Source organism: Nyctibius grandis, chromosome Z, assembly GCF_013368605.1.
Source record: "Nyctibius grandis isolate bNycGra1 chromosome Z, bNycGra1.pri, whole genome shotgun sequence".
NCBI lineage: Eukaryota > Metazoa > Chordata > Aves > Nyctibiiformes > Nyctibiidae > Nyctibius > Nyctibius grandis.
In genome coordinates, this window is record NC_090695.1 from 39,279,400 (window position 1) to 39,301,668 (window position 22,269).

The 22,269-nt window shown below is 42.8% G+C and overlaps 1 protein-coding gene across 2 annotated transcripts in view; it reads right to left on the reverse strand.

Moving 5' to 3' along the window:
- Positions 1-1,269: 1,269 nt before the first annotated feature.
- LOC137676952 (stabilizer of axonemal microtubules 1-like) overlaps positions 1,270-22,269 on the reverse strand; it is a 51,482-nt gene continuing 30,482 nt past the window's right edge. For both annotated transcript variants that reach the window (XM_068424139.1, XM_068424141.1), the window contains 3 exons: positions 11,174-11,353; positions 7,837-8,042; positions 1,270-2,400 (listed from right to left, as the gene is read on the reverse strand). In XM_068424139.1, coding sequence (XP_068280240.1) covers positions 1,376-2,400; positions 7,837-8,042; positions 11,174-11,353 — 1,411 coding nt within the window. In that variant the 3' untranslated portion in view covers positions 1,270-1,375. The remainder of the gene's footprint in view (positions 2,401-7,836; positions 8,043-11,173; positions 11,354-22,269) is intronic.

A 22,269-nucleotide genomic window follows, 5' to 3' on the forward strand; every position in this document is an offset into this window, starting at 1 on the left:
GGCTGTGTGGAGCCATCAATGACTACACATTTTGGCCCTTTTGTATAGTGTAATATGTAGAGATTTGCCTAGTTGTTCCTGCTGCAAGCACATAATTTTTCATTGAACTAGAGCATATGTTTAGAAAAGGCCTCTAGGACTGATTTAAGGACTTCAAGTGATGCAGAACTGCTGCGCCTCTAGGGTGATTGTTCCAGTGGCTTCCCAGCCTCAGGGTTAAGCATTCACATTTCCCGCTGGAATGTGTTTGGCTTTAGCTTGCAAGCAGTTATGGAAAACTTCTATCCCAATGGGTTTCAAATCTTTTCAAGAGTCTTAAAATACATTTATACAGAAAATTGTCTTCCACTGCCTGTTTAAATGCAGCCACTTTGATGGTGAGACACAAGCCTTTCCTCCAGCATGCAACAGCTCTGCCTGGCACTTGAGCTAAATACTCAGCTAACAGCCAGAGCTGCCAGGAGGAAGAGGGAGGAGGATTTAGGAAAGCAGAATGCACTTAAGAAGCCAGTAAGTTTCATAGTGCTAATGTAACACTCGTAAGCCTACAGAAAAGCACCTTGGACACAGAAATTAACAGTTCTGGTCAGAAGCTTAATATTGGCCTTATCCAAAAGATAATACGGCTCCTGGCTGAACTGTAGCAATACGTGACAATTTCAACCCTTTGACGTTTCTGGTACCCTCACTGCATCCTTCAGTGAAGAGCTTTTACTGAAAAGCTTACTTTGCAAGTTGTCAGCCTAGGGTGGCATCTTTGGCATGACAACCTCACATCTGATAGCTTAGCTCTGGGCAGCACAGTGACACAATTAATAGAGGTGCAATCTTCACAGAATCAACTAGGTTGGAAGAGACCCCTGGGATCATAGAGTCCAACCTTTGACCTAACACCACTGTGTCAACTAGACTATGGCACTAAGTGCCATCTTCAATATTATTTATCCAGTAATTGTACATTTTGTAAATGTCTTTGATGGGAGTGACTAGTAAGGCCAGATCTTAGACTTTGTTATCCAGCCATGACTTTTAAGTGTGACTTCACAGCACATAATTCATCTGAAGAGGCTGTTCTACCACTGTCAGCATGGATGCAGCTGAACTTCCGTTACACCAATAATAATGTATGTTACTATGAGGTCTCTCTTTTAGTGTCTCAGGAGGAGGTTGTCTCTCTCAATTAAAGAGCAAGAGTTAGGTGGTAAAAAGAAAAAAAAAATAAACAAGAATGTGTCTTTTCCCTGGATGTTATATTTTTCGTTTGTGCAAATGATCTAGAAAAAGCCAATGCCTGGGAATTAAGTTTATTTTAAGAGCTCTCCAAATATGAAATCAGTGGCTGGCTTGAAAGAAGGTTACAAACAAAATCAAGCTGTCATTTGTAGCTCACTGAGGCCCTGCTCTTTGAATCCATTTCCAAGAAGGCTGCATCCACTCTTGTTTTCTTACAGTGTCCACTTTGCAGGCACTCACTCTTGGAAGCAGGGAGATAGAGACTGTGACCATCAGCATCAGTTCCCTCAAAGACGTAACCGGGTGGGTCTTTGTAAGAGGCCAAGCATCTAACAATGCGCTTTGGTGTGTAGCTGGTGCCGTAGGTGGTTTTAGCATCTAGCAGAGTGTGCTGGTTTGGGCCTGACCAGCCAGGTTTGTAGTTCTTCATAACTGTGAGTGGATGAGGCACATAATGGGCCTGAAAGGTAGTCAAGCAATCCATTGGTTTTGCTGGGAAAGTCAGCTCTGGAGCATGAGTGATAGGTTTTAGTCTCTTGCACAGCCAAGGCTTGTAGTCTTCCTTCATTATAGAAGAGCTATTGAATGGCTCAGTACTTTTTTTAAGCTGGGGCAAAGATCGACAGATCTTGGCTGGTTTGCCATTTGGGTGCTTGTAATGTATCTGAGTAGTGGTGTGAAGGTCCATTTTCTCCAGAGAAGGAAGATATACATCGGGTTTTTTGGTGAATACAAGAGGCCGTGGCCAGGCTTGGTATTTTTCCTGAAACTCGGTTGTAGAGGAAAACGGAAGATCATGGAGACGCTTCGTCTGGTATGGTTTTGCCAGCTTGGCTGGCTGACCAGCCAGTCCCTTGTAAGAAATTTTGTGGGTAGTGAGGCCATCGAATGGGATCTCATTGACCTTGTATTTCTCATATTTATGGATATAACGTTTCTTAAGAGGATGTGGCACATAATTCACTCTATAATTGGTTGTATTCTCAAAGGGAACCTTGTTTTTCTGGACCAGATTCAGAGGTTTGCAGCTTTGAGTGGCAACCGGCCCCCTGTAGAGATAGTCGTCCTGGACAATGGTTTTGTGGTCAAACTTTTCTTCTGACGGGCAAAACCTGTTGTTTGGTCGGATCATCTCTGTCTTTGGTTCATTCCATAGCACGTAGTCACCTGAAATGTAAGAGGAATCCCATCTAAGTACTCAGCTGAAGTTCTTTGGTGAGTTTAGGCATATACCATATTATGTTTTGATTATTGCATTTTCTACTGTAATAAATATTCGTTGATGTTGCAATGATTGACAAATCCTACTAAAAGAGCACACATTATATACTAGTGTGCTAACCCCTGGAAATGCTTAGCAGAAAATAGAATGAAAATAGTCCTGTACCCACCCATACCTACAGACATGGTAAAATACAATGTGGGAAGACTAAATTACATTCTCGGTCTTGCAGAGACATTTTCTGCAGGTGACTGAGTGGGTGCTGTCCTCATGCTCAGTCAACCAAAAATCATGAAAGTGGAGTATCATGACACTGACTTCAACCCCCTTCATTTACCTTCATGCAGCTGTGTTGTGGCTGCCTCAGGGCACAGGCAGAGTATGCCTATGCCTGCAGAAGGCTGTTCAGGTGTCTCCCACAGTATCCCTGGGGCAAGGAGAACTGGATGTCCACCATTCCACTCTAAAGGCCAGGTCGCAGAGCTACCCTTCCTCTTTGTACCTTCTCATTTGGGGATGACCTGATTTCTCAGCTGCACAGATGCGCTGCTGCCTACTGTTTGCTGAGTTCAGGGTTTTGCAGCTCATCTTGGTGTCAGCAAGCTGTGCTGTGTGGCATCTCATCAGCTCTTGACTTTGCTCTCTGTGGTACTCCTGCTGTCAGTTCAAGCAGGAACTAAGAAGGAGCATGTAAGTCTGTCTTCATTTCTTCCATATTAGAAAAACTGTGCTGAAGTTTGCAGACCAAGCCTACACTGATCTGAAGCACTGAGTCATAGTGCAGAGATGGTCCATACTCCAGAAATCTTGCTATCCAAATTCATGACTAAGAAAACATTTTGCGTGGCATTTTAGAGATATTCATATCTTCCTTCATCAGCAGGATATCAGGAAAAAAAATGAAGTACTGGAACTTAAAAAGGTTTGCACTCAGTCACACTAGAAATCTATTGTAAAGCTGCCTAACTCTCCGACCAGTGCTCCAGCCACAAGACCATCATTTTTTCTGTTCCTAGTAATCTTGTGCAACTTCCCCTAGAGAGCATTATGGTTACTGGTGGGAAGTTGCAGTGAAATAGTCTTGGAGCTAACCCAGGTCTTTTTTATTTTTTTAATTCTCCCTCCTTTCAAACCACATTGAGAGTCATGAGACAAATAAGCTTCCAGCTGACTCTGTGCAGGAAGGAAGTCTGGATTTCAAAGTACTAGAGAGTAAATAATGCAATTAGGTATCAGGATTTTTGAACTCTCCAATCCAAACAGAGTTACTCCTTCTGAATGGCAGTGGCTATTGTACTGCACAAACAAAATTACACAAAGGATGTGTTCATTACAACGTGAAGTTGACAAAAAAAAAAATGTTACTTTTTGGCCCAATTAGGTGTCCATTTAAAGTCCTTCTGGTTCAAATCAATTTGCTCTGCCCTGGCACAAGAGAGGAAGCAGCAGCCACAAGCACCGTGCTGCTCCCAGCGAGCACCCTCATCCTTGGGTACAGAGCTGCCCTCATGCCAGTAATTAGTGTAGTCAACTGAGAACAGGGGCCTGCCTGTGTGCACCAGCATAGACATTCATTTGCCACTGCTGGTGCCACTGAATCACAGGCTGTGTGCTCAGCTAGTGTTCAGCTAGTGCCAGGGGTGTTTAAATGCCCTCTGTGTTCCTGTTTCTCTGGGGAACAGGAGGTGTCCAGGCACCACGGCATTGGTGGGCTGCTAACCTTGTGCTGACCTGTGCCTAGGGTACATCATTTTCCTGGAGAGATGGTCCAGCAGGGTGAACCACAAGCACACACGGACACGTGCCATTACAGGGAATGCATTAGTAAAGCGTCAAAAAGTGAGAAGCTAATGAAATTCAGCCCATCTCTAAGCAAGGCTCATTCAAAGATCTGACATTTCATATGCCAACTAAGAGTTACCAAAAAACTTTTTACATTCTCCCATCATCTTTGCTGGAAAATAATCTGTGCATTTTGGACAAAACCACAGCTTTTGCAAAATATTCAAAATATGACAAGCAAATCCATCTGTCTTCAATTTTAAAAATTTACAAGCTCTACACTTTTGGAGACCTCATAGGCATTATGAATTTATTTTACTTAGTGTAAGCCAGCAGTGCTACTATTCCTTCAAAATATGTTACAATTTTACTGTAACTCTAATTCTTCTCCCATAGATATTAATAGTTTCCCATGTAGCACAATCTTGAAAACTTTAGGGGGTACAGGAGGGAACGGAGGATATGAACAATGTGTTATTGGAGGGTTAGGCACATCTACCCTCCAATAAGGCAGGTCTGCTTGACCAACCTGGTCTCCTTCTATGACACAGTGACCCGCTTAGTAGATGAGGGCAGGGCTGTGGATGTAGTCTATCTAGACTTCAGTAAGGCACTCGACACTGTCTCCCACAGCATCCTCCTAGACAAACTGGCTGCCCGGGGCTTGGATGGGTGGACTCTTCGATGGGTTAAAAACTGGCCGGATGGCTGTGCCCAGAGAGTGGTGGTGAATGGGGCAAAGTCCAACTGGTGGCCGGTCACTAGCGGTGTTCCCCAGGGCTCAGTTCTGGGGCCAGTGCTGTTCAATATCTTTTTAGATGATCTAGACGTAGGGATTGAGTGCACCCTCAGCAAATTTGCAGATGACACCAAGCTGGGTGGCAGTGTCGATCTGCTGGAGGGTAGGAAGGCCCTACAGAGGGATCTGGACAGGTTAGATAGATGGGCCGAGACCAATGGCATGAGGTTCAACAACAACAAGTGCCGCGTCTTACACTTCAGCCACAACAACCCCATGCAGCACTACAGGCTGGGGGAAGAGTGGTTAGAAAGCGGCCCCGCGGAAAGAGACCTTGGGGTGCTGATCAACAGGCAGCTAAACATGAGCCATCAGTGTGCCCAGGTGGCCAAGAAGGCCAATGGCATCCTGACCTCTATTAGGAATAGTGTAGCCAGCCGGTCTAGGGAAGTGATCGTCCCTCTGTACTTGGCACTGGTGAGGCCGCACCTTGAGTACTGTGTTCAGTTCTGGGCCCTGCACTTCAAGAAGGATGTTGAGGTGCCGGAGTGAGTCCAGAGGAGGGCGACCAAGCTGGTGAAGGGTCTGGAGGGTCTGACCTACGAGGAATGGCTGAGGGAGCTGGGGTTGTTTAGCCTGGAGAAGAGGAGGCTCAGAGGTGACCTTATTGCAGTCTACAACTACCTGAAGGGAGGTTGTAGCGGAGTGGGAGTCGGCCTCTTCTCCCAGGCAACTAGCAATAGGACAAGAGGACATAGCCTCAAGCTTTGCCAGGGGAGATTCAGGTTGGACATTAGGAAGAATTTCTTTTCAGAAAGGGTCATTAGACATTGGAACGGGCTGCCCAGGGAGGTGGTGGAGTCACCATCTCTGGATGTGTTTAAGAAAAGACTGGACATGGCACATAGTGCCATGGTCTAGTTGACATGGTGGTGTCCGGGCAATGGTTGGACTCGATGATCCCAAAGGTCTCTTCCAACCTGGTTGATTCTGTGATTCTGTGATCTCACTATAACCAAGCAAGACAAAACTAAAATTAGATTACGTACCTGCAGATGGATAGAAACAGCTACGTGTGTAGTTTGGAGAAGATGAGCATTCTGAAACCTTAAGTTGCAAAGTCACCTGACATTAATTGTGATATGCAATAGCACCTTCTTAAACCTACAGTGTCATTTGGGATACAGTGTGTTTAGTGCAAAGGAGTATGCTAATACAGTAGGAAAGGTAATTCAATACCAATGCACCACTGTTTTATATGCTGCTTAAATATTTGAATTATGATAATTAATTCAATAGCATGTTTCAAAATTTCACACTGAGCAGTGATCAGTAAAACCTAGCAATGCTTAGAGAATAGCACAACGAAAACTTGTATTTTTTGTGAACCTGAGTCTTTAAAAGGGAATTAATTCAGTATGCAACTTGATCTTTGAGGGGGTTTGGATGAAGATTTACATTTGCAGTGTTTTGAAAAATACTGCAAATTATAACCAAATGTCATTGTGATACATTTTATTAGAGCTCTGGAGTAACAGTTAAGGTGCTGACCTAAACACTGATAAAAGACAAAGATATACATCTGGTTCAGATACAGAGAAGTTAAGGATATCTAAACACAGAAGGAAAGATCCTCCACTTGTGCAAAGCAGCCTTTTTTTTATTGTCTTCACTGAAGCTATTCCAATGAATACCATCTGGTGACATTGCCTATGCAAAACAGCGTGTTCAAAATTGTGTAAACATGGGTATTTTGCACCTGCAGGTTATAGTCTTCACAACTCAAGTCACTCTAAATGGATAGTATTTCCTGTGCGCTCAATGTAAAAATTCCAGTGTATGCCGTTGCAAACATGCAGCTGCACTGAAGTCTGAATTTTAGTCATTTCAGCTGGGTAATCTTGACACTGTGTTCACATACCTTTTATTTCCTTACTTCCTTTATCATTTTGAGTTTTAAGAAAAAAATTGTTTCTGTACATTGGGACAAATCTCAATGCCAGCACCAATCATAAGCTTTTATATTTGCACAGCGTAATAAAAATAAAGTGAAAGAATTAAAAAATAGCTTAAGAAATACATAAATGCTATCTGCCTAGCAATGTTACCTAGCTGGAAGTTGTGCAGAGGGGAGTCAAAATCCTCTGATTTTCTGCTTAGAACTTACTACCAAAACTAGCACAGTTACTGCAACTGTGTAACTGAAAGTTTTCTCACAGTGCATGCAGAAAAGAATTCATGTTGGTGGAGAGGAAGGAACAAAGGTCCCACAAAGACAAACCACCTACACCAAGTTACTGCTACTGAGAAACAAGGGCATAGTTAGATGCACAGTTCACCTGTTTTACCGGGAGTAAAGCTTGAGTGCTTTGGACATTTGTGTGGAACTTGTGTGTCCCCATAATTCCCATATACGTCTCTTGCACACCCACAGGTTAACTCTGCAGTGCACACAAAAACGGTCCTATGCTTCATGACCTGCTCAGACCTAGCAAATTCTACATATTTTAGATGTGTATGATCCACTGAATGTGTGGACTAGCCCTGCAGTATACCAAGAGTATGTTCAGTATATCCTAAAGATGATGCTGCTGGACACACTTGCAGGAGTTCATATGGCCCTTCTTCTACCTAGGATGCCTGTAGGCTTGTCAGACATGCAAAGGAGGTGAATTCAGGGAGATCTCAATGCTACCATTAATGCGGGGCTGTATTCCCAACAATTTGTGTCTCTGTGGTTCCTGCATAGCTTGTTGGCATACACAGACAGAAGGAATAACAACTGCACATTGTTTTGATCTGTCTTCTTAAAAAATGAAGATACTGGTGAAGTCCCGAAAGAAGCTGCAAGGGCACATACCTTTGTAAGTGGTGTTTGTATCCATCTTGGCACTGGGGACGCATCTCGTCGCACGGGGGAGGCATGAAGGTACTTGAGAGACTTGAGGGTAGGAGTTATAATCTTGTTTATAAGTGGAGGTCAAGTCCATACTCTCATCACTCTTGACATGCTTTTCAGGTGGTTTACGTTTCTGTGGCAACACTTCATGAGCTATGTAATCTCCCCTGTGAAGAATAATTTCATTATGTCTTTTGTCTTAAGGAAAAAATGATGTTCGTTTTTCTGGACACACAAAGAAATTAATACTTCCTCTTATCTCCACAGCCTTAGAAAGCCTGGATAGGATACAAGCAGTTAATGAAACACACAAGCCTTTCACATTTGGAAACCTGGACTCTGAAAACTGAGGCAGCTCTGGACAACCTCAGGCAGTCCAGGTTCCCCTTTCTCTCCACCAAGTGAGGTTAATGGCCTTACACAAAGCTACCTCTGTTCTACAGTGGAGTTACACAAGAAGACATAACTCCTTTTAAAAGCCCAATAATTATAGCAGGCTATCTAGTATGTATGGGAAACACGAGAGAGGTAACAATAGCCTTCCCAGACAACACACTGTACAGCAGCTCAGCCCAGGATAGGGAGGTAACAACAAAACAGTTTTACAGCAAAACCAGTTGAGGAAAGAAATATCAGCATGGTCAGTCAGTCAGCTTTTTCTCCAGTACCATTGCAAAACAGCTATTTTAAGATACTGGAGTAGTGTTCCTTAACTCCAACAAAACATTACAGAAACAAGATGGAGAAGAAAACATTACCATCCAACATTCACTAACCTGAACCTATTTCACTGCCCACATCCCTTGGTACATGGCAGAGAGTCTGCTAGCTGGCACAAGCAAATTCAGTCTCTAATGTCAAGAGTGCTTTTCCACTGGTGTGCAGATCTGTTTACACCATCGGCAGCCAGCCAGGAGAAACAGTCAGTACAGGAGCTATTCTAATATTAATATTGCGCTTTGCATCTGGAGTGATGCTGGGGGGGCAAGAGCCTGAGCCTCTGAATATACTGTATTGGTTACGTATCTTAGCAAATAAACAAGGTTCTCAAAAGTCTGGAGCAGAAGGCAAAAGAGTTCACATTGCAAAGTATTAGGTATAAGGGTAAAAATATAATTGCAGAAGTGAAAAAAAAATCCAAGAGCATCAAGAGGTACTTATGTAGATGTCACACATGTTGTAGCCCCTTGGCATACTTTTGTCAGCAATTTAAAGCCAATGTGTTTTTTAAGAGGGACCAAGAAAAGACAAGCAGGAACACAACAGGCATGCAGCATCCTCAGTAGCAGGGAGGGCTCAGTAACAGAGAGGGTCTTTCCCAAGCCACTCACATTATGCTGCACAATCCCACGTTTGAAACAGCTGAGCCTGTACCAGATGCAAGGAGCAGGTCACAGGCAGGCTATTCTTCACCAGTGTGATAAGGGTTTTCTGGCAGTGGGAGTACCTTGTCCCACTCTGACTGTTGCGATACAACAGAACCTGCAGTGGAGATTACAGAGGAGACTGATCTGCTGATAAACTGGTGGCAACCTGCATTCAAGACGCCATGAAAAATGGTACTGTCTGCAACTCCCAGGCTTTATCAAGGGGGCGTGCTGTTGCAGTGTGACATATAACACTCAGCAAAGTGTTATTAGAGGAGACTGGTGAAAACTCAGTGTTTGATGGCCTCACAGTCCCTGCAGTCATTCCGTTACACTCCGTCAATTCATTCTCTCTTGAGTTTAGCCACAAAGAATCAGAGCTTTTAGCAGCACTCTAATAGGTGGTGGTACTTTTGCACTAGGCCTTGGTACTTTCACGCTGGCTGTATTTTCTTACCAGTGTTGCCCAGAGGACTACAAGACTTGCAATCCAATGGCTAACTGTCCAGGCTCTGTGTTTTCTTCTGTTACAAAGGTAGGCAAGTTTTATGTATTTGGTAGAGTGTATGCTCTGGAAAAGCAAATATAAGTAGTTTCTGTGCTTTCTTATTAGTCTGCTTTTCCGAAGTTGTTCTAAATTCCAGCAGTAACAGTTACTGTGGGAATCACTAGCCTTATCTGAGCAAGGATAGTTTTGCTGATTGAACAGGAAGTTTCTAACAACTCCTTGACAGACCCCATATGGTGTCTGCCCCTCCTCGCCTGGCTTAAGCGGATACCAGTGAGCCCAGGATTTAGTTATAGGTAGACACAAAGATGTCTAGCTGCTTCATCTCACACTGGAGATGGAAGGCATATAAAGAAGTGAAGTCTGCTCTTTGAAACCCTCTGACCCTTTCAGTTGTTGCTGAAAACTCCCATGTAGACAGAGGCATCCCAAATGTAAGTCGGGCATTTCAGACTTCATCAGCAACATTTGTGATTTAAATTGACAACTCTTAAAAAGGCATAGGTAGGGGAAGGAGTTGGTAGAGATTCCATGTCAGGATGAGGACAAATGGGTGGTTTTAGCTGTTAAGACTTTATTAATAGCCATCGGCATCTCCTAGGTGTCTAATTTGGTTCAGCAAAGGCAAAAGTGATATTGCTCACCACTGTGCCTCTGATGACAAAGGAAGTAAACATCAAGATCAGGTAGCAGCCGCTGTTTGAGGAAAGGTAAGTTCTCAGATTCATATTAAAGGACAAGGTTCCTATTTTTTATGAGTTTCTTCTGGAGACAAGTGCTTGGCACATCACTCTACCAGCAGCGGGGAAGAGTCTTAGAAGTTACTTCCATCAGGGAAATGGGCACAGTGCAAGTGTGACGACTTCTGCCGAACACCAACACTGAGCAACAACATAGCTGAGAAGCAGAAACAGCTCAGCAATCTACAATGATTGCCTTGAGGAAAACACCCACACCCCTTTTCCAATTATCAAGCTCTACCATATTCAGGAAACCAGTCACTCACGTTACAGTGTACAAAGTGCCACACAAAACAGAGAACAAAAGAAAAATACTCCTCCAATATCATCCATATTTTCCCAGACAACATTTCTGCTGGTTTCCCAGAAGCTTTTCCAAAACATAAAGCGAGCAAAAGCCAAGACCATGACTGTGCTTCTACAGCCCATGTATTCTCTGATCAGATCACATCTCAGCCTCCAAGAAGTGCAAGAAAAATAGCTGCTTGCCTCCACTACAACAGCTGGCCTCAGACCTTCAGCCCTCCCTTCACAGAACCCTCATGAATGTTTGTACAACTTCAACATTGTTCTTTTCAGGCTCCCCTTGTGAAAACCAACCATTTTTCTTTTCTCTGTTACCCATCTCTCGCACACACATTATCTAAGTCAAAGTTCTCACTCTCTTTCACTATTTTTCATACTTTGTAGTAGAGATGCCTTCCATGGATATCTGTGCCATCTTGTATGCTTCCTTTGGCTTAAAGGAGCCTCTGGGAAGAGTGATAGGATAAAGGTGGTATTGGTCCGTGTACTCCGACAGCATGCATGGCTTCTCACACTTCTTATAGGGCCAGGTGGGCAGGTGTGGACAACGGTGACATCTGCAAGGGAGAAAATCAGCACAGGAGTTAGTGACTCACAGGTAGCTGATTAACACTGCCTCCACTACAAAATAGTGGATAAGCGAGCATTGCAATGGCTTCTACAGCCTTGATTACTTAAAGTGCAGAAGTATAAGCTGCACAAAGAAAGGGTTGTTTCTGTCTACTAGTATAGCCTGCAGTCAAAAAAGTCTGTGAAGCCAACAAAAACAGCCTAACAAAAGCAAGTTCACCTAGATGAAGAAAAAAGCAAGTTAATCTGAGATACAGCCAAGTGAGCCATATTGTGTTGGGCTAGAAACTCTATTTAATGTCCCTTTTGTTCCATTTCTCGTAATTTATTTTCCTACTTTGCCCACATATTGAGCTCATTTGTGTAGACAAGTGAGCAAAAGGGTAACAGTTCAGGAGTCTCTATTCACTCACACTTGGGCAGCACTGCTCTGCCCATCTCTCCTTCTGAAAGCAATTCAGTCTGGGTACAGCAAGACCTCTCCATAATGTGCACCAAAACGAGGACAGTGAGAACAAATGATTTTCTGAGGAAGCCCTCTCCTGACTGAAACTAAAACACCACCATGGATCGTCCACCGCTGGTGACCACCTCCTTTCCACACTGGGACCAGGCCAGAGCAGGGTGGGCAAGGCTCACCCTGTCAAAAACAGGTTTGGGATCCCACCCTCAGATTTCTTCCCAGGGACATCCCTTTCTCGTTTGAGTCAAACCCGCTAGAGTCAATGTTCGCATTGGCTGCTGATTAAGGACTTCAGGAACCAGCCCACAGGAATTACAGCGGAAGGAAGAGGCCTCTGGTTTTATGTTTCATACATCATTCCTGCCACAGTCAGCGTGTTCCCCAGTGGAGGTATGTTTTCCAGTGCTGCATCCAATCCAGAGCTGAATTACTCATTTGAAAGGGCTTTTATACTTAACAAAGTCCCCATTAAATTGAATGTTGAGCAATGCAGGATCAGCAGATGTCTGATTACCTAAATTCACATAGATAACCTCTGGTCTACATTCAAGGGTACACCTTCATATACTCAATCATTTTCCAAGCTAGCACAAGAGAGGAAGCAGGGCCCAGAGGGCTCAAATAAAATTCAGCATCTTTTTGACAAGCTAGTTTCTCACTCAGATTACAAATCCTTCTGTGAAATCATAAATCAAGAGGAGTCCTAGTAGATTCATTTTTGCCTCAGAGAAGTTTTGAGTTCAGACCCAAAGGGAGCTCTTACAGGGAGTAAGGCAGACTATCCCTGTCAGTTAAGATATTAGAAGAAAATGCTTCAGGGTGGAAATATCAAAAAAAAAAAAAAAAAGTGCCACTCTCTTAGGAACGATATAAAATTCCAGCTTTCACCTAACTGGAGGAGAGGCAAACAGGAAAATGAAAAAAAGATGAATATGCACGCTCTTGCTGGTCCACATGACCTTGCTGGAATGGATCTTGTGACAAAAACCTTCCAAATACAGGCTGCACTGACATTTTCTGGCCACACTTGTGGTCTTCCAGAGTTCCTAGGAATTATTCCTCATTCTCCAAGGGAAAATGACCTGCCTATTCTTTCTGCTTCAAATCCGCTGGCTTCACACCACTCCTAAGTGCACTTTCATCCCCCTACTCTCTTAAAGTCTGTAATGCAGCAAGATAGTCTCCAGCTTGGCTTTGGAGTGTTTTGACAAGGCCCTTATGTTTGCTTTTTATGCTAAAACTGCACTCAGACCAGAGTGGGGGAAATAGCTATACTACCTAGTTCATCATGGCCCTGCATACGGTGCAGACACTGGCCAGCAGTAGCGTTTTGCAAATAAGGAATGGCCTATCTGGAGCAAATCAACGACACTTCACTAATACCATCAGTTAGTATCCCACTACAGCTCAGCTGCATGCACAGGGCTTACAGGGGCTCACTTGCAACACTGGGCTTCCCAAGTGGTCCAGAGCAGAGGCTTTGTCTCGCTCCCTGCCCGTACCAGGCAGGCTCTCTGCTGCAGACACGCTATCCTACATCCTGATGGACATTTGCGAGACAGAGTCCTGCACCTGCCCAGTAGTACCATTGGCACTGGAAAAGGTGAGGGGTCCTGTACATCAGCAGGACAAGGGTGGGTAATGCAGGTACCCCTCCAAAGACCCCACAGGAGCAGGCAGGGAACAACAGCTTGTGGAAACTATGTTTTTCCCCTTGCAGACATTGCTGGCAGTGTGAATGCTGGGAGACTTCTCAACAGCCCAGGATAGGTAAAAAGCTAGGATCTCCTGCAGACAGCAGCAGCCCAGGATAGGTAAAAAGCTAGGATCTCCTGCAGACAGCAACAGCCCCAGGCTGACAAGCTCTTTGCCCTAGGATGAAGTTAAGCCTTCAGCATGACCCAGCAGCACAGCTGGCTTTACACCTCAAGTATTCACCTACTCTTCATGTGTACAATTCTGCTTTCTTTATTGAACTTCAGAGCACACAACAATAACAGAATGAGATATTTCAGAGTAAGCTCTTGGGAAAAGCACTTTCCCACAAATAAATCCTTCCTGGCAGGGCAGAGAAGTAAACCTCAATGTTTTGTCTCCCATTATTTTGCACTAAACACTAAACTGTGATGTATGCCCACAGATTTTACATTAACACTCACTGTATTACAGACTATGAGCAGAAAATGATCACCAGTGATAGTTCACCACCAATATAGGATACTATAAAAGCTTTTCTTTTGCATCCTGAAAATTTTTTTTACTGGAGACTAATGTAAAAAACAGAGCAAGACTCCTAACAACAGGGAGTGGAACAATGCTAGACTTTGAGGCTTGCTACACTTCACTACTCCTTCTAGCACAATAAATATTTATAAAACAATGACATGATTCTTCAGTAGTGAAGTTACTGCTATGTGACTGCAGCTAGTTGGCACATTAATGTCGGAGCTAAACAGTTAAAATTACCATATAAACATTTTGATATTGAAGTTGTCAAACTGTACCCTATTTTCTAAAAACTGATGAGACCTAAAATTTGACATTTGTTATGTTTGCCTGCTTAGATATTGGGGGGGTTTGGCCTATTCTACTCTGATTTTCACTTGTGCAAATTACACTTTACTTAACTGAGGTCTATCAAGTTAGCTTGGCCAATATTACCAATAAAATATAACAACAAGGAAGCACACAGGTTTACTAAGAATTATGGAAGAATAGCAGACTCCTTGAGAGTAAAAAGAATGCATGTCCCCTGCCTTCAAAGGAATTGGGTTCATCTAAACAGGAGCTGAGATGAAACGTGCACAATTTATCAGCCTACATTAAATACTTGTTTAAACCAGGAAGGACAACCTGGAGCCCTGGCTCAGGACCAGAATTCAGGATGTCTGAATTCAATTTCTGATCAGCACAGCTCTCTGCCAACTAAAGATAAAATATAGCCTTCTCCGGAGGAGAAAGAGGAGGAATCCTGTAAGATTTATGAATTTCTCAAGATAAGCCTCTCAGACTTATCTGAATTTTTAAAAGTCTGTGATTAATAATAAAAGATTTTCACAGTGGGCTAAGATGCAGGTGGAATGGTAAGAAAGTTGTACTATTAAAATCCTAACTTATCCCAGTTATGTGGATTATTACTGGTAATTACTGTCCGTAGAGGTCATGGATGCCATGGTATTACTGCTTGACAGAAAAAACATGAGGCTCAGAAATGGCTGAACTGTCATTCAGGAGAATTTAGTTTTGCCTTGTAAAAAACACTGGTCCTCAGATCAGCCCTCACAGGGAAAAGCAACATCTCCTTGACCACATAATCTACTTCTTGTACCATCTCTAATTTCCATGAGTGGTCAGATCAAGCCAATATTATAGAAATCCCTAGTTTAGGTGGAATGACGATGTTGTGCAAAGAAAGACAGGGATGTAAAAATGTGCCAAAGAACTGGGGCAGGCTCTAATAGCAGGAACTGATTGCCAACAGTCAGGCTGCAAAGAAAATCACTGAAGGTGAGTAGTTATTTGTGCGAATCTCTTCTCTTCCAAGCAATAGAGATGCAATCGGAGGCCCAGCTACCTGATTGCGTTACAAAAGGATGGATGTTTGTGAAGGAAAGAAGAGCATCCATGTGCAAAGTATCAAAGTATATCACATATCAATATTGAATATGGTAATAATATCAGGAAAATGAAAACACATTGAGAACAGGGGCATATGGAAAGCACAAAGTTCTGCTTTTAGATAGTGAATGGTTTTGAAACAAAAAGTAAATGCACAATAAAAGCAAGAGATCCCTTGAGAGAAGTTTGAAGTCCTTATGATCATAACAGTACAACAAATATTAATCTGAAACCTTTGGAAGGTTAACTGTAATTCCCACACAGCTCAGAAGCTTTTTTCTTTATGTCATATCAGAATGCTGAACTCTGGATGCCCAACGACACTTTTTCCCCAACACATACATTGACCAAATGTTAGAACAGATGGATCAGTAGTCACCTTAAAATGAACAAAAGTGACAGTGGAGAAAGAGAGGTTTGACATATTTGCAAGCACACAGTCTTCACTGTGATTTCAGGCAAAAGTTTAGCAAAAGAGAAACATATATTTGTAGATGTATAGTGCTCATCAGTGACAAAAGAATGAAATATTTTACAGCTTGGTCTTCCAAATTCACCCTCATTAGAATACCACCACTGGGAATCCAGGACAGCTGTAAGGAGGATGGTACCCTGGAAGAGGACAAAACCCTGGGGGTTTGCTATTACATGTCATTGTGGTTGTGTCCCTTTCAAAAGCTGCACAAAGTCATCACAGTAATCCTTTTTTAGTGACCTAGTGAACTCTGAGCAAGACTCTGTATTAAGCTCACCATACTCCTCATGGCCACTCTTACCTTTATTCACACTTTTTATCTTGCTTTCCACGTGTGCAAACAAGAAAATAAAATCTTTGATATAATCTTCCTACTAATCTCATCTCAAATAACCTTCAATGAAAAAGAACTGTACTGTTCCTTCACATTGTCATTAATATGATTTTGGGTACTATCAATACAGTTCAGAGGGCTTTGTACTTCAGTATCTGAAGGTTCACAAGAGATAATTTGTAGAAATAAACACTATCATCCTACCTCTTTCATACATGTCCTCTTTGAAATAACATAAGCAAAGATTAATATTGACTCAATTGAAACAGAAAGTATAGCAAGTAGAAAGGAAGCCTTAAAGATCCCGACTGTCATTAACCCAAACAACAACTGTGCAAAACCAGGCAATTGTGCAGATTGAGTAACTCTCTTACGTTGTCAGAGTTCACTCATCCTAGCTAAATGGAGCAAACAATGGAGAAACTGATACCAAAACTCAGTTTCAGGGGAGCAGTCATGGCGCAACCACACACTAAACATTTGTGGCTGCATTAATTTTGGCAGCTGACCCAAGACAATAACAAAAGGAAGGCCCGAACAGTCCAATAACTTTAGTAAATTATTTGTGGAAACAGTATCCTTTGAAATTGAAATATGCTCTTAACGGGAAACAGGTAGGTATCTATGTCCAGGAATACTAACTTTGGGTGGTAAAGGGTTTAACTTTCACAAAATGAATACAGCGATTTACCTGTGCCCTCCAACTGAGAGCAAAGTTTCATACCCCGCCTCTCCCAACAGAGCAGTCAAAGTGTAATTAGACCTGTCATGAAGTACTATAATGTCATCCTCACTGCAAGCCTGAGAGCTCTCAGATTTCAGCACATTAACACAATCACTGCAGATCACATTTTACACAAACTCATTATGATGGATTTTGTGACTTACTACAGCAAGATCTAGTCAGGTCTGCCCTTGTGTGTGCATACCCACTGCACCTAACCAGCAATGATGGAGCAAATATCAGTTTCTTTTACATCTTAGTTTGTAAAGCACTACCATAGATCAAATAGAGGTGCACAACTGATATTTGTCTGAGATGGGACAAAAAGCTAGAAAGGTATTTCAGGTAACTAAAAAACTAACAGATTTACATATCAGTCCTCAGAGAATTCATCTGTAAGGCACAAAGATTAACAAGTTTGAGCAGACAATGTTGTTTCTGTATGTGAAACAAGGTGTTTGAACTTTTAATGTCAATAATGTTACTGCAGACAGATGCCAATGAGCTCTGCCTGTGCTTAGGATGCAGATGAGGTCAGTGAACCCTGACTGGGATGAAGGGGGCAGTGACAACTTACCCACTCTAGTGCTGAGTGGCTCAACTGCATTATAGGCTTGGAGGGCTACTACATACTGGAAACCAACACTTGTAAAGAATGATCACTCCATAGGGAGGCATTGAATTAAGGCAACATCCCTTCTAGACTGATGACTATCAAGAGCTGATTGTATGCATGACATGCATTATTAGATGTTATGTTTTCTGCTTGCACAGCCACACTATAGAGGAACAAACTTCATGCCAATAACTACATTAGAAGCTTGGAGAAATTCAGAAAAACTTGTTGATTTAGATCCTGCCTAGGCTGCAAGACTGGTGGCCAAAAGAAAGACTGCAATTAAGGGCATCAGAGAAAGAAATGAGGGAATGAATGAAGACATCATGGTATGTCTGGTGTGCCTGCTGAAATGCTAGGGAATGGATTATACAGATTAATCATGCCATCCTTCCTCACTCTGAAATATATGGATCATATAATATCTCAGGTGTTAGTAACACAGTACATCTAGACTGAAGAATGATTCAGTGCAAAACCATCATCAAGTTCTTCTGGACAGATGGCTACCAGTCCTCGGAGAGAGGCTGGAGGGTTAAAAAAAAGTAACACACATCTGAGTGAATTAATTGCCTTCTGGCTGCAGACAGGAAACAAAGACAGGCACCCATTCCCCTATACTGCCTATTCCTTGTTTGTTCAAAACTCCAGGATACGGCAATGCTATACCAAAAAATGCAAAACATGCATTCCCATGAAGGAGCTGTTGAACCAAAGTTTATTCTGTGTCAGTACTCATAAACATGTGAGATCTTAAACGGAGAGATTGTTCTTTTACAAATGTAAAGCAAAAGCAATCCCTCAATTCAAGCTCCCCAATTCTGAACTCCCCTGGACTTTCACTTTGGATAGAGATGTCATGTTTGGCCTCTACGTAATAGGGAGCTGAGGCAAAATCTTGGCTATCTAAGCATCACACAGATTTAAGAGAATTTGGATTTAATTCAAGTTTTGATGACTTCAGTTCTAAATAGAAAAATCTGTTAGACTTTTACTAATTGCTCCTATTCCAGGTAACAGTTTGCTGTATATACTCAGATGAAGGGAAGTACAGTCCAGCTGAGTGATGGGGAGAAAAAAGTAGAGAAATAATGGAGAGAGCTGAAACATCCATGAAAACTGAAAAGAACCTAAGCTATCTAACCAAGTGCACAAGTTGCTCAATAATGAGGTTCAAAGTTGCTCTCCTTCACACCATTGCAAAGTGTGGGTAAGTCCAGAAAGCCATTTGAGGCATGAAAGCAGCATAGAAACTATCATAAATTAGATGTAAATTAGCTCAACTCTCATTAAAGAAAATGGTGAAATAGATACACAAGTACTCAGGAAAAACAGGCAGAGAAGGGCTTGAGAATAAAATTGCATGCTTAATTAATAAGCTTTTTAATAATTTTTGAGATGTGAATTCATCAATTTCAAACCTTTTCCCATGGGTTTGTGCTAAATTAACAGCTGCTGCCATTACCTCCGCTGAGACAGAGCATGATGGAAAACGAGAACAGGTGGTGTTGTTCAGAGCTGCAATGGTATGCCTCCCATATGGTCTTGAGAAGCTCCCATGTATCTAGTGCAAGCTACTCAACAAGGTTCCTCTTAAGGAAAAAAATGAAAATATTATACCACTGCTCACAAGTTTTCCACCAGCGAATCTCACTTAACTTACACCCCCACCACAAAAATAAGAATTAGCATTGTCTTATTTCTCCTAGTGGAGGCAAAACCAAGACTAAGTGACTCTGCAGAGGCTGCCAAAGGAGGTTGTACTCAACCCAGTAGCTGCTGAATTCTGGCTCCGTTAGTTATCTGGGCCATGTGCCCTGCAGGTTGTGCTTCCTGCCCAAGCACTACACCAGAAGAGTGCAGCAATACAGACTTTTTACCAATAACTGAGTATAATAAGAGGGACCCAAAAGAAGGAGTCAAGCTCAGTTACCATTTGTCCAGTAGGCAAAGGACACTGATGTGAATGACAGCACGCTCCTGCTGTCTTACCCTCTGCCACCAAACCGGCTAAAGAAGTGCTGTGCTCTCCTTCCAATCAGAAGGGGTAACAGTCCAATCATAACAATGATGTGGCCATTGCTACTCGAAGGACTCACAAGTCTAAACCAGAAAACATGCTGTATAACCATGCTTTAATGGGAGGTATCTCTCTCAAAGGTTAGAGCCAGGACAAAAACCTCTGCAAAATGAGAGGTGGGATTCTCAGACAGGATTTTCTATGAAAGCTTATGGCCTTGTTTTCATTTTGAGTTAGGGCTACTTTACATCTACACAAAGAAGGAAGAAAACTTTTCTGAGCAGAAGACTGAATTTCCCATGTCTGAAATAATAGAATGTCTGCACTGAACTATATTTTCAAGTGTTTCTTTTCTACAAATACAAGAAAACTGTGCCACACATGGAGACTTCTTTGATACCTGTATCAGAGCCTTTCAAGCCCAGTGTGGGAAACTACTTTGTATTTCATAAGAGACTGTCAGTTGCTGCCACAGCAAATAGGATATAGCAGACAAGCAATAGTCTTTGAAAACCTTTCATCTGAAGACATGTATTGATAGAAATCACTGTGAACAGCAGTTTTGGACTGGAACTGCTGGAACTGACCTCAGAATTGATGCAGAAATTTACTTCTACGTACACAACACTTCAACTGACATTAAAAACACCAAAATGATGACCTGGCCTTCTGGATGCTGGAGAAAAACCCAGCACCAAAGCAGAAGAAAACAGCCCAATTTTCAGGAAGGGTAAGAAGGAAGACCCTGCTAATTACTGGCCTGTCAGTCTCACTTCAGTGCCTGGTAAAATTATGGAGGAGGTTATTCTGGGAGTTATTGAGCAACATTTGTGAGACAATGCAGTCATTGGTCATAGCCAACATGGGTTCATGAGGGGAAAGTCATGTTTAACTAACTTAATTTCCTTTTATGACAAAGTCATCACCAACCTAGCTCACCAAGGGAAGCCAGTATATGTGGGTTTTTTGGATCTTAGCAAAGCTTTTGATACTGTCTCTCTCAATATTCTTCTGGACAAAACATCCAGCACACAGCTAGACAAGTCCATAATATGATGAGTGAGCAACTGGCTGAAGGCTCGAGCTCAGAGTTATAGTAAATGGGGTCATATCAGGCTGGTGGCCAGTCACCAGTGGGGTAGCCCAGGGGTCAATTTTAGGGCCAGTGCTCTTTAATGTTTTCATAAATCATCTGGACACAGGATTCAAATGTACATTAAGTAAGTTTGCAAATAATACTAAACCAGTTGTGGACCCCCTTGAGGGCAGAGAGGCCTTAGAGAGATATGGATAGGCTGGACAGCTGGGTAATCACCAACTTTATGAAATTTTACAAGAGCAGGTGTTGGATTCTCCACCTGAGAAGGGGTTATCCTGGTTATAAGTACAAACTGGGGGATGAGAGGCTGGAGAGCAGCCTCACGGAAAGAGATCTGGCGGTTTGGGTTGGTGGCAAGTTGAATATGAGTCAACAGTGTGCCCTGGCAGCCAAAAGGGCCAACTGTGTCCTGGGGTGCATGAAGCACAGAATAGCCAGCCAGTTGAGGGAGGTGACTGTCCCACTCTACACTGCACTGGTGTGGCCCCACCTCGAGTACTGTGTGCAGTTTTGAGCGCCTCAATACAAGGACATCAAACAATTAGAGTGTATCCAGAGGAGGGTGACCAAGATGGTGAAAGGCCTTAAGGGCAAGGCTTATAAGGAGCGGCTGAGGTCACTTGGTTTGTTCAGCTTGGAGAAGAGAAGGCTGAGGGGTGCCCTCATGGCAGTCTACAACTTCCTCAAGGTGGGCAGCAGAGAGGGAGGTGCTGATCTCCTCTCTCTGGTGACCAGCGATAGGACATGAGGAAAGGGGATGAAGGTGCATCAGGGGAAGTTCAGATTGGACATTAGGAAAAGGTTCTTCACTGAGAGGGTGGTCAGTCACTGGAACAGGCTCCCCAGGGAAGTGGTCGTGGCACCAAGCTTGTCAGAGTTCACGGAGCATCTGGATGACGCTCTTAGTCATATATAGTTTAGTTTTAGGTAGTCCCACGAGGAGCAGGGAGTTGGACTCAATGATCCTTACGGGTCCCTTCCAACTTGAGATATTCTATGATCCTGTGATTCCAGAGTTCCTCTACATCATGGTGGTAGCCCGAGTCCCTTCCCTCTGCTCACACACCCCACTCTTTCCTCTCTCACAGTGACCTTTAGAAAGGAGACATTGTCTGCCCAGTAATCTCTGATTCATCCCAGAATCTCACCTGTTTTTTCAAACCTTGCCTCAAAACCTGCAGGCCACATGCATTTGCAGAATCCTGGCCTGGAGCCGATGGAAATCCCTAAGGCAGGTGGAGTGGACATCCAACCCCACAGTTTGCTCAGTTTGCCTATGCCCTTGTTTTGCCTTCAGATTTGTTACCGCTTTAGAATGTTCTGTAAGCTTGGATTCACCTGACACAGCACTGGGATGCTGTGCAATCTGTAAACATATGGACCACAGCCCAATGTCCTCAAATTCAAGTAAAACTTAGAAAATTTATTTTTTGTAAAATAACTCCACCAATTAATTTCTGTGTTATAAAAAATGGGAACTGATTTCCATTGATTTTAGGCCAAAACAGTAATTTTGTTTAAGAGACAGATGAAGAGGAATTTAAAAACTGCTAT